The sequence below is a fragment of the Myotis yumanensis genome, unplaced genomic scaffold, assembly GCF_028538775.1.
Source record: "Myotis yumanensis isolate MYYU_CA2020_CCGP unplaced genomic scaffold, mMyoYum1.0.hap1 SCAF_12, whole genome shotgun sequence".
NCBI lineage: Eukaryota > Metazoa > Chordata > Mammalia > Chiroptera > Vespertilionidae > Myotis > Myotis yumanensis.
This window is the reverse complement of record NW_027223763.1, coordinates 33,701,713-33,713,903: the sequence shown is the minus strand read 5'-3', so window position 1 is coordinate 33,713,903 and position 12,191 is coordinate 33,701,713. Positions and strand designations below refer to the sequence as shown.

General features: G+C 43.6%; 1 protein-coding gene across 3 annotated transcripts in view; it reads right to left on the bottom strand.

The window, feature by feature from the left end:
* The window catches only part of RASEF (RAS and EF-hand domain containing), a 56,073-nt gene extending 46,136 nt beyond the window's left edge, over positions 1-9,937 (bottom strand). Inside the window, exon 1 of one of the 3 annotated variants that reach the window (XR_011473406.1) lies at positions 9,288-9,937. Coding sequence is in view for 1 of the 3 variants with exons in the window: in XM_070431445.1 (XP_070287546.1) it covers positions 9,288-9,724 (437 nt within the window). In the remaining 2 variants the exon portion in view is untranslated. The remainder of the gene's footprint in view (positions 1-9,287) is intronic. The other 2 variants (XR_011473405.1, XM_070431445.1) reach the window with 2 other exon arrangements.
* Positions 9,938-12,191: the final 2,254 nt, after the last annotated feature.

The window sequence follows — 12,191 nt, the reverse complement described above, 5'->3', positions numbered from 1 at the left end:
ATAAGCCTCAGATTTGCAAACACTATCTCCTGAAGGAATCTGACCCCAGCCCTGCAGGAGAGCCAAGAAAAGAAAAACCCAGTCTTCTCTCAGTTGAGTCATCATCTCAAAGCACTGGTTCATCAGATAAGTGACCTGTGTATTTAATTTATCTCAGTTTATGTTTCCACCCCAAACCTTTACTCTTCCCTGGATCCCTGTGGTATAAGCTGCCCTCCTCTCTCATCTGCATGGATAACAAGCCCTCTGGGCAGTACAACTGGCCCAAAAGCTACTAAACAAAATGGAAATATATGTTGAACAGTCGCTTTAAATCCAAGTACTAAAGAAGAAGCTATAATGAAGTTATTACAAAAATTCACATGAATGGACAAGAAAAAAACACAAAGCAGTAGTATGTTTACCTTCATGTATAGTTTCTGTAGCTTTTCCCTAACTCAAAAAAAAAAAAGAGAGAGAGAGAGAGTATTAAAAATAACTTCAATGATCAACTGGGAGCCTAAGAGAGAGCTGTAAGTCACTATTTTGCCAGACTCCCAAGGGTTCATTTCAGCATAAAGCCACAGCCATTCTTGGCTTGGTGCCTATTCCATATATACATATATATTATACATCCATGTTTTGTGCTTACCTTTCTTAATGGCATTATTTTTAAAAAGATAATTTGTCTACTTTGGAGAGCTTTCAATATGAACAAAATAGGAAAAGGAGTTAAAATTTGGATACAAATGGAAAATAAAACTGCAAAAAAAAAAAATCTCAACATTATGGCACTCCAGCCACCTGAAACTCAGGTAACTTGGCACCATGAAGAGTCCATCCAGAAGGGTGAGTCAGGAAAGAATGAAGAACAGTCTCTGAGACACCCCTGCTTAGTTCAGGAATAACCTGCACTCCAACAGTGGTTTTGAAACACAATTCTAATACATCTGATCATTTACTTTCTGAATCTTCAGAAAATAAAGGTCCCCAAGAAATAAGGAAGTACTGACAATAGTAAATTGTAACCTGACAGCAAGAACCGAAAATGTATACAGGAACTGAAAAAGTCAAGCTGAACTACCATCTCCACAAATCCTAGGAATATCACTCCACTACTGCACAGGGTAAGGCTAGACTACCTGAGTTAGCAAGGAAAGCTTAAATTATTTTGCAGTTATTAAAAGCAATACATTGTATGTGTCCACATGCTTACTAAATGACACATGATAAAACTGCTCACTGCAGTACTACATGTAATAGCCACAAAGTAGAAATTACCCAAACATTCATTAAAGGTAAAATGGATAAATTGTGATACTCTGCACAGTGGAGTATCTGCTGTGATACTCCACAGCAATGAAGATAACAGATCTACAAATACTATAATTTATCTACCCACTTCTAGAAGAGCTCTCAGGTATGGCCAATGCTGCTGGTCTGAGACCCTTGAGGATCAAAGCCTGAGAAAAAGATTTAAAACTAGTGTCTGCTGAGTTCCTGGGAACTGAATGATGCCTCATCCTGGAAACAGGAGCCTGGAACTAGCCGCTTTCTGATGGCTGAGCTTTTGTATCTGGCCTTCCCTATGCCTCCCAAATTTGCATCCCTGTTAGCAACAACCAACACAGGGACAAAAAAACAAGCAGTTGGGGACAGCAGAGTAAGAACTTGTTCCAACTGAAAGGAATTTGTTACTGTCTCTCATTAAATCTTCAGCCTTCGGATTTCTTAGCTTAATGTCTTTCCAGAAGGCATTTGCAGAAGGGTTGGAGAGAGGGAAGGAGGGAGAAGGAAGGGAAGAAAGGAAGTGAGCAAGCAAGCACTTCGTTTGCCTGGGAAAGTGCAGCCATGTAAAGGTTGGGTTGGCTTGCCAGACGGCTAAGGCTGCTTAAATCCAAGCTGTCTCATCGGACGCGCTCAGTCTGGAGTTACAGATATTTAGATGAAGAATGAGACTGAAGGGTGAGAATGGAAGGGTAGAGACAAGTGTGAATAATAAGCCCTCTTCTCCCTGGGAGCATCTTAGAGCCATAAGCACATGTAGGGCAAAGCTTTTCTTGGCAGACAGAAAAAATGTTAATAACTCTAAAGTTGCCCTAGAAATTCAGTACGTTGTTTTGAAGTGTTGAGGCATTTGGAAGGGGTACAGGAGGAATATAACATATGTACAGGGATTTTTTTCCAGATTCGAATAAATATTTGAAAGTTTTCTGGTACATATTTTATAAGCTGAAGGCATTAAAAAATGCTCTCTGATCTTTTCGAAACTGATTCCCCTAACATAGGAAATCTCAAAAACTGAGGCTCTGAGAAAGTTCCTTCGTGACTGTGATGGTTAATTTTACTTGTCAACTTGGCTAGGGGACAGTACTCAAACATTTGGTCATGCATGTCTGGAGGTTGCTGTGAAGGCATTTTGTGCATGAGATAACTAACAACACAGTAGAGTTTGAGTAAAGCCAATTATTCTTGTCCAAGAGCGAGAATAAAAACAGAGTATCTCTGGGTCAAAATACTATTCCACCAACTTGAAAGGGGAGGAAGGAGCACAGTGAAAGTTCTGAATTAGAATGCCATGGAACCACACGCTAGCATCAGCACAGATCTTCAAAGCAAGATCACACCTGACAGGTGAATTTACCATTCACAGGCAGGAAATAGAGGTTGAAAACTGGACACAGTATTGTTTTTATCTCTGTGCTTTGACCTTCACAGATTATGGAAAATTGGAAATTTTCATTTAACATCTGCATTTTTCACCATCTTTATAAGTTGGCATCCCTGGCAAGACTGGGCCTACATCCAGCATGGCAGCAACTGTCCATCCCCCTAACAGAAGAAGCAGAGCCTCCTCCTGGTCCAGACTCCACTCCAGTCCACTGAATCAATGTTACCCGCCTGGCCCCAGAGGCCTCTGAATGTGAGCCCATCCATCACATCAGTCACCCACAGGTAAGAAAAGGGAACCCAGAGATCATCTGACAAGGGCCTAGAGTCTCTCTTGCTGGAGCTGTGACACCCCCACAGGAGATGACTGGAGATAACTTCTCTACTGAAGACAGGAGGAAACTCCCTGAATTTAATTGGTCTGCTTGATTTCCGGCCACTGGTGAGAGCTGAATCCAGACCATCCCCCTCATGATTCTTCCACTCTATACCCTCACTGATGTTATCACCTCTGGATAGAGAGAAACTGGCCAAGAAACTTTGATTTTTGATAGGATACTATTTGAAAGCCAGTGCCCAGCGCAGTCCTGGGCACATGTGGCTACAAAAAAAGAAAAAATTTGGAAGCACAGGAGGGAGGGAGAAAAAAGGCAAGAAAAGAATTTCTTCTGTGGAAAAATGACAAGACTGAGAACAATTTTCTCCACAGCATTATGCCCTCAATTTAAATGACAGACAATGTAGATTCGCAATGAAAAATAGAGAAACAAATGTTCTCGATCCTATGTAGTTCCTGAGGATTTCAAGGCCTTTTAGAAGAGTATTTCTCACACTTGATAAATATGCAACCTTAGTAAAGAAGATACTTCCTATGGATTCCAGAGTTGACATAAATATTGTTTATATCATATCTAACTATGAACAAATATAAACCAGATATAAGCTCCTTATACTTACACCTCCAAAAATTTATAAGACCAACACACATTTACTAAGTCATTGAAATCGGAATCACCAACATTCACCTGATCTGACAGGAGGGTGCACTTGAACAGAAACTAAATCACCACAGCCGATGTCCATATGGTACCAGGAGCTGGCATGTGGCTCTTTTGAGCAGGGTTACATGAACAAACCCCATTCTCCCATAACTTTCTATTGAGACTACAGATGACCCAATGCTGTGTTCTCGGTCACTCCATTCCACATGAACGCATCATTCATACAGTAAGCTCACTGCTCTGCCTTCCTCTTCCACCCCCAGCAATGACTGTAGTGCTGTGGGATTCTGTACAATCTTAATCACAAGGCAGGTTATGAAGTTGTGTAGCCAAATCTATAATGGATGAGTCATCCAGGAAACTCCAAATGTGCTCAAATGAACTGTTTTATCTTTCATTAAATGAAAACAGAAATGTTTAGTCTTCTAAGACTCCCAAGCATGCATGTAAAGACCCCAGAGGGTTTATAGCCCTGATTTGAGAAACACCCTTGACATGAAATGTCCATAGTCCGGGGTACGTGCCAGGAAGTGTTTTTCCATTCACCGTACTGCATCCCAGGTCCTTCAGGCATCAAAAACTTCTAGATAATTAAGAAGGTGAGACAATAAGCTCCTTGAAAGTGAGAGTCAGGTTTACAAAGTCTCACTAGTTCCTAGAACACTGGCAGGCACATCAATACTGAGTGAACCAGAGAAAGAATTAAAAAGTTAGAGTGACTGCATCTGTGTATCTTGGTGTGTGTTTTTAATGTTTTTTTAAAATTGATTTGAGAGAGAAAGGAAGGGAGAGGGAGAGAGAAAGTGAGAAGTGAGAGAAACATCAATGTGAGAGAGAACATCGAACAGGTGCCTCACACACACATCCTGACCAGGAATCGAACCCGAAACCTGGATATGTGCCCTGACCAGGAATCGAACTGGTGACCTTTTGGTGCATGGAACTACAATCAATCTACTGAGCCACACAACTCTGGGCTGTATATCTTGTTTTTATAAGATGCACAGGCTAAGGCCTCAAGGGTTAAAATTCATAATTATAATTTGGAAGACCCCAAATATTTACAAATTGAGGCAATGAAATTGTTTTTGTTTGGTGTTTTTTTGGAGGGGGGGGGGGGTAGGTGGGGGGTATAATTCCAAGGAAAACGTATGTGTCATACAGTCATTCCACCTTTAAAGCTTCTCTCTGAGAATTAGTGTTTACTTTGCATTTTACAACCTGACATGAGATTAATATAGTCAGACAGAAACAGCCTGAATACCCATGATAACCATTTCCCACTTCTTCCTTTCAACTACATGCTGCAGTCAAGTGCTCCCTAAGCCCTGGAAAGATACAGATAAAGCAAGAATGTATATTGTATATACCATCTTAGGAGGAAAAGAAACAACAGACATTTGAATCACTATGGAATTCTGACCTCTTCCATCATCTAAAGGTTCAGCTGTCAGCTTCCACGCCTCCGTTCAAGGCAGTTTAACATGTGGTAGCTATTTCCATTTCACAAATGAAATAAGACTAAGCAACCACAAAGAAATCAAGAAAGAGGTCAAGGTTGCCACAAACTCGAAGTGACAGGAGCAGTAGGACCCTGATTTTGAACAGTGATTTGGATGAGTAGTAAATCAACATTGCATGTTAAAAGACAAGTTAAGAAGAGTCTGAGGTTCTTGGAGCGTAGTCTTCCAATGACATCCCATTTTAAGCCATTTTCTTTTTGCCCACCCATCAGGGCAGAATAAATAATCTCTCACCAAAACCTGAGAGAAAAGCTGCCCACTGTGTGTGCATCCGAAACTGGCAGTTCTATAAGATTGGGGAGGCCAGAATACATATCTGGGGCTAGGAAGCCAAAAAGAAAGTATTAGCTTGAGATGAAATTCAAATATCAGAACCAGAAGGGACCATCTCACTACACAGAACCACTTTTGGTGCCTGACCAAATCCCACCCGAGCCCTGTCTGGCAGGTCGCCAATCACGCTACCTCCTGTTAAACTCCAGGCACCAGCCCTGGGTCTATCCCTGATCTGGCTATTGTGGCAGAACCTGTGCCAATTCATAAAAGCATGGTGGTCCCAGTGTCAGCTAGACCCTCATGGTTCTGTTCTGAGAATGTGGGGTTCTAAGCTAATTTATCAAGCTGAATCATTTCACAAATGACACTCAAAATTGCTTCAAATGGAAATGAGAAAACTCTGAAAGTTTCAGCTCTGATCAGAGATGACTTCCACCATCCCCCTGCCCCAGGGCAAATGCTCAATGAACACACACACAAACAATTTCCTTCTCTCCCTGCCAATCTCTGAACCCCATGACCAGCTCTTACTGAGAACTTGATAAAAATCGAGAACTGAAAAAAGGGCATCCAGAATGAACTAACTGCTTTCTCAGTATATGAACCAAGGAACTGAAGACAAAGTCTTATCCAATTCATCCAGCAAATATTAATTGAGTCCATTTATTGAGTATCCACTGAGTACAAATCTCCCTTTCACCAAGAAAATGGCCCTTTCACCAAGATAATGGCCCTGGCACTGGAAATCAACTAGGCTGTTAGTACCAGTCTGCTCTCTGTCTCTCCCCGGAAGTTCTCTGCCCACTTTGAGGGCTTCTCTTGACCTGGAACAATCTTCCTTCCAGAATTCTCTTACATAACCACATCACCTTGCCCATTCCGGTTTCATCTGCTGGCTGACCTAGTTCTAGCTTACTATGAAGTGGTAACGATCCGTCCTGACCCTGTCCACCATGTATACATAGCCAGGCCATGTGACTGCTTGGAAACCTCGCTCCCCATTCCTCAGTTTTCTAAGAGGAAAAGAACTTAAGAATGTGTTGACACATCCCAGACACCATTTTGATCCTTTCAAAATGCAGTATTATTTTCTCTCTAATATCATAGTAACTGATGACTGGAGAGTTTAACCCAAATTTGCTTAATATTTTGATCTAAGAGCTTCAAAAAACTTTGAAATGGAAATCATTGCCATGTTTTGCCTCTATAGGAACCAAACATGCTTTTTCTTTTTGAATATATTTTTATTTATTTCAGATAGGAAGGGAGAGGGAGAGTTAGAAACATCAAAGATGAGAGAATCATCGACTGGCTGCCTCCTGCATACCCTCCACTGGGGATCGAACTCAAAACCCCGGCATGTGCCCAGACCAGGAATCAAACCGTGACCTCCTGTTTCATAGTTTGACCCTCAACCACTGAGCCACACTGGCCTACCCAACCATTCTTATATCTGGTATTGTTCTCCTCAAACTGCATATGAATACATCCTCTACCACCCCACAGGCATGGAACAGCGTACCAGGGGGAAGATGAGAGTGCCAGGAGGGAAACAAAGCCCCCAGATGAACTAGCGCACCCTTCCAGAAAGACAATTTGCCCTTGGAAGAAAACATAATGTTTTATATTAAAAGCAGCTCCACTACATTAAGGAGTAAAATGACCAAATACATAATTTTTTAAAAAAGAGAACTCAAGACTTCAAAGAAAGTTCCTGCTTGCAGAAGTCTGTCAAGCTACGTCTATAATAGATGGAGTTTCCTGCAAATAATTATCTTGCCTTTAAATGGTCTTTGAGAAAATTTTTGAAAAATGTTTCACCCACACTATGAACTTCTTGAGGGTATGAACTACATCTTGTCCTTCTCTTTGTCTGCGGGGACCTAGGACAGGACCTAAGAGAGTATCTAGCCCAAAACAGACACTCATTAATGTTTGCAGAATTTATTTGGATGAAATAATGGCAATGACATTATCAATAACAAAAGATTTTTATCACATTTGGATGAGAGGAAGGGAAGGAGAACAGCTGTATGAGGAAGTGGAATAGAAGCAATCCAATTTACCAAAACAGTTATGGCTGCCATGGTAACAATCAGATGAAGCAGCTCTGTTCAGTTCTTTTCCACTTAAACAAGTACAGGAAGGTAAATATTGTACTTGTTTATCTCCCATAGAAGGGGGTGGGGCTTAGGACACAAGTCTACCAGGTGACACTGGTAGCCATTAAATTTCATAACCTTTGAAGAGTTTGAAACATATCGTAATAATAGTATCATCAATAATAATAAGTTCCAGTTTGTACACTGATCCTAGGAAGCTCGTTTTAATTACTTAAGGGTTAAGTGTCAAACATCTGCTGCTGAGACCTGACAACTGTGAAAAGCAGATTCATATGTACGTGTAAATATATACATAAAAATAATATGATGCAAACTCACTCTTCCTTATTCCTAAAGTTGTTACCGTTTTAATTTGCTGGTCCCAAACCAAGTGACAAAGTGAAAGATGATTCAAAGACCAGAGTGTATAGCAATGTTTAAATTTTCTACTTCCCTGGTGGAGACACCGCATTTTAATTCATTTGTAAATACTAGAAAAGATGAGTATCACACCCTCTTTCTCCACACAATCCCTCTTATCCTGCAGTGAGTCACTCTCCATCCCGTGTTTCCTGTACTTTCCAAACTGCAGAGAGAATTTGGGAGAAGGCGGAAGTGAGGACTCCTTGCCCCAAAAGTCTAATCTATGAATAGGTGAGCCCATCTCACTGCAGCCTGTCTCTCAGGGAACTTTCCCTTTCTGAGTCTTATGTCTCAGATATGTGAACCGCCAATCAACACGAGGTATTTCAGATGTTCTTAATAATGGTAGCCGGAGCTCCATAAAATTTCAACTGAAATCTAAGCAGAAAGCAAAAAAAACGGTGTTACAACATTCACATGTTTGTAGTGCCTGAGGAAGACGTGATAGCAGCTGCCAGAGACACACCGTGACACCAGGCAGAGACAGAGCAAATGAATCCCAAACCAAAAATCACCTGCGGCGTTCCCTCCCTGCCCTGAACCAGCAGGCATCCCCTTTCCTGCTAAGAATTAAGTTAGTAACTTTACATTATGTTATTTCTGTTGGAATCAGTCATAGGAGTAGAGAATTTATTGTATAATCTTATCATTTTATTCTGTTGTATATAAAGACAGTTTTTCAATTCACAACATCTGGGATCAAATCCCTGCTCTTTTATTAACTGTGCAAGTCCCCTGACATTTTATAGGCATACATTTCTGGGTCTAAGTTTCTTCATCCGTGGGAAAAAAGAAAGTCTACCCCGTCCCCAAGGTTATTCTGAAATTTAAACAGATGAACTCTATAAAATGCCTATATGTGCCCAGCAATACAGATGCCCAATAAGGTCTCTTTTTCTATTTAGTAGTAGGAAAACAACACAGGCAAAAACTGCTATAGCGAAGACCAAATTGGCCATGGGCCCGGGTCACCACCGCCCCAGCTCCCGGAAGTCCTCCAGCAGATGACATAACCAGGTGGCACCGAGGAGCCTGCGCTTCTCGCCCATGTCCTGGAAGAATCTCTGGACACAGGAGTTCACTGTGGCCCCTGTAACTAACCAAGCACCTTTTGCAGGGCTCAGAAGTGGGCATTTGCAACTTGCTCCTCCACACCCTTACTCTGAATGCATTCCCTTTCCTGAACTCTCAGGGGACCGCGGTCTCGGAAAAGTTAGTGAATGGAGAAAAGCAACTCACAAAGAAGAGAGGGTTCAGTGAGTCGGCACAGTACACGCCATTTGTACCGCCCGCCTTCCAACCCAGACACGCACCTGGGGATGAACTTGGCCTCCTCCCCGAGTCGAGCCTGGAAGTCCCGCCAGGCGGGGCCAGGGCCAGCCGAGCCCCGTAGGGCCGCCAGCACCTCCGCGGCCGTGTCCTGGTCGTCCTCGTCCTCCTCACTGTCCCCGGAGTCGGACCCAGCCTGGGACTCGGACGGAGCGGGCCCCGCCCGCAGCCCGCAGCCCCGGCGCCGGCCCCCGCGGCGGGCCCCGCGGAAGCCGCGCGCGAACTCCTGGAATGTGATGGCGCCGTCGCGGTCCGAGTCCAGCCGCTGGAACACGGCCTCGGCGTCGGCCGGCCGCACGCGCAGCTCCGCGCACAGCGCGCTGAACTCGTCGCGCTCCAGGCGCCCCGAGCGGTTCGCGTCGCAGGCGGCGAAGATTGCGCGCAGGCGGGCCAGCTCCTCCGGGTCTCCTTCCCCCTCCATCCCGCCCGACGGGGCGGCCTCGGGAGCTCCGGGACGGGACGGGACGCGACGGGCGTCCTGCGCGCCCTGGTTGCGGCGAAAGCGGGAAGTCCGGGGCCACCCGCCGCCGCCGGGAGTCGTGCCGAGCTGGGCTGGTCCGGCGGGTTCTGCCACCTGCGGGACGTCCGGGCGGCGCGAGGCTCTAGGCGGGTGAGGTCGGCGCACTCCCACAGGGGCCCAGGTCCCGCGCACGGAGCCCTGCTGGCCCGCTGCCGGCCCGGGAGCCCGGCAAGTGCGCTCCTGGCTGCGCGCACCGCGCGGGGAGCCCGCCAGAGACTGAGATCCAGGCGCGAGGCACCTGCCACTTTCCTGGCGGGACCGGCTCCGCCCAGCCCAGCCCGAGAGGAGGAGCGCCCGGCGCTGGTTCCCACGCCTCCGGGAGCCTGGCGGTGCTTTCCGTGTGCGGATCTGGCAAGAGCATGGATTTGGGGCTCTTGGAATTGGGGACCCAGGTGGAACTGGGGGTGCGGCAGGAGCGTTGCCAGGCCCTTCGAGGTAAACTCTTGCTGGAGTAAAACCAAGAACTAGGCTCCCCCACAGATGTGTTACTGGCATGACCTTGGGAAGAGAACTAACTGGACAGAAAGGGAAAAGGAAGGTAGGGTTAGGGTTCCAGATGATTGTTATGTGTATTTTATTCTAATTCTGGAAAATTGGTAAACTTCTGTATATGCATATTTTCTTACAACCAAGGTGTGAGATTGACCAGAAGACCCCATTCTCTGATTTTCCTGGCTCTCCTTAACAAATGTCCATCCAACATTAAAGTCCAACTAGTTAATACGCAATAGAAATCATGTAGATCTTCCAGGTCCCCACATCCAAATAGTTTTTCTCACTCCTTGTCTCAACCTGAGTGAAAAGTAATAACCTAACTCCTTGGTAGGCAGCAATGTTTACCAGACTGGGGTAGCTTTTTTAAAAAAAAAAATCTATGGAAATGATATATCCGAATGTATGTTCTCCTTTGATGTGAAACACTTATTTCAACAAGGCTATTGTTTCTTTATACTGTTTTATAGGTACATGGTCTTTATAGGTACAAATCCCCTACTTCATTTTGACCCTTTTTAAAAATCTTGTTCTTCTTGCCCTAGTCAGTTTTGCTGGCCCACAGCCTGAAGGGCCGAGGGTTCGATTCCGGTCAAGGGCATGTTGCAGGCCCAGTTGCAGGCTTGAGCCCGGCTTCCCAGTGGGGCCTGTGCGGGAGGCAACCAATTGATGTATCTCTCTCATATCTAGGTTTCTCTGTCTCTCCCCCTCCCTTCCACTCTCTCTAAAAATCAATGAAAAATATAGCCTCGGGTGTGGGTTAACAAAAAAATACAAATAAATCTTGTCTTCCCATTTACAAGAGACCTTCACTCTGTCATATGACTTCTGTAGCATATGTTCTTTTCCGTGATTCCTACAGCCTGAGAAAATGCATTTGGGTTTTCACTTTGTTCACATTATATGTTCCCTCCACTTTTTAGACTTCCTTTACTATCATTTCTTTTAGTTATGACTGTATTTTCATTCTACCTTATTCTGGATTCTCTTTATTGATGATTACTTTGATTTTTAAAAATATAATGAAATAAAGTAGGGGATTTGACTGACACATTTCTGTAGGCTAGTGTTCTTAAACATAGAGCTAAGTGGTAAACATCTGAGGAACTGTTTCTTCTTGAACAATACAATAAACACAGTCAACACTCGCAAGCACCTGTCAAGTTGTAAATACCACTGGTAATCTCCATCTGGTCCATTATGAGAAGCCCCGGTCTTAGCAATCTAATCACTAAGTGGATATAGTTCTATACAAGTGGACAGCTTAATACATTGAAATGAATTTCACCATTAGTGCAATATAAATTGTTATTGATTTTGAGTGTATGTGCTTTCCTGTTTATTCTAAAGATTGATTTTCCATATAAAGTAAAAAGTGGATAGCTTGTAATGCCTTTAAAGCTTTACAAATATACTTATTAAACTGAATCTTTGAAATATTACTATCATTATACTGTTAGCAATGAATAAATATATGCTTTTCAAAATAAATGAGTTAATATTTTAAGTGCTGAGGCAGAAGTGCTTTCTTAGTGACTGCTCATGCAACTCCATTCCTGAACTCACTTTGAATTTGCACTAATTTCTAAATTATTATATTCTTTGACCCGTTTTGCCCTTTCCCCAAGCCCCTTCATTGAAGAGTAATCAATAAACATGGATTATTCCAAACGTCTTGTGTACACATCTCATTTCCACACATAATAATCTACTCCAAACCTAATGTAACAGTTATCTATCACTGCATAACAAACAGTGATTTAAAACAACCACCACCACATTTGTTCATCATTTCATTGTCATGAACTGGGGCAGGGCTCAGGGAGGTGGCTTTTCTGCTGGCTTGCCTGGGATCATGTAGCCATGGTGGCTTCAT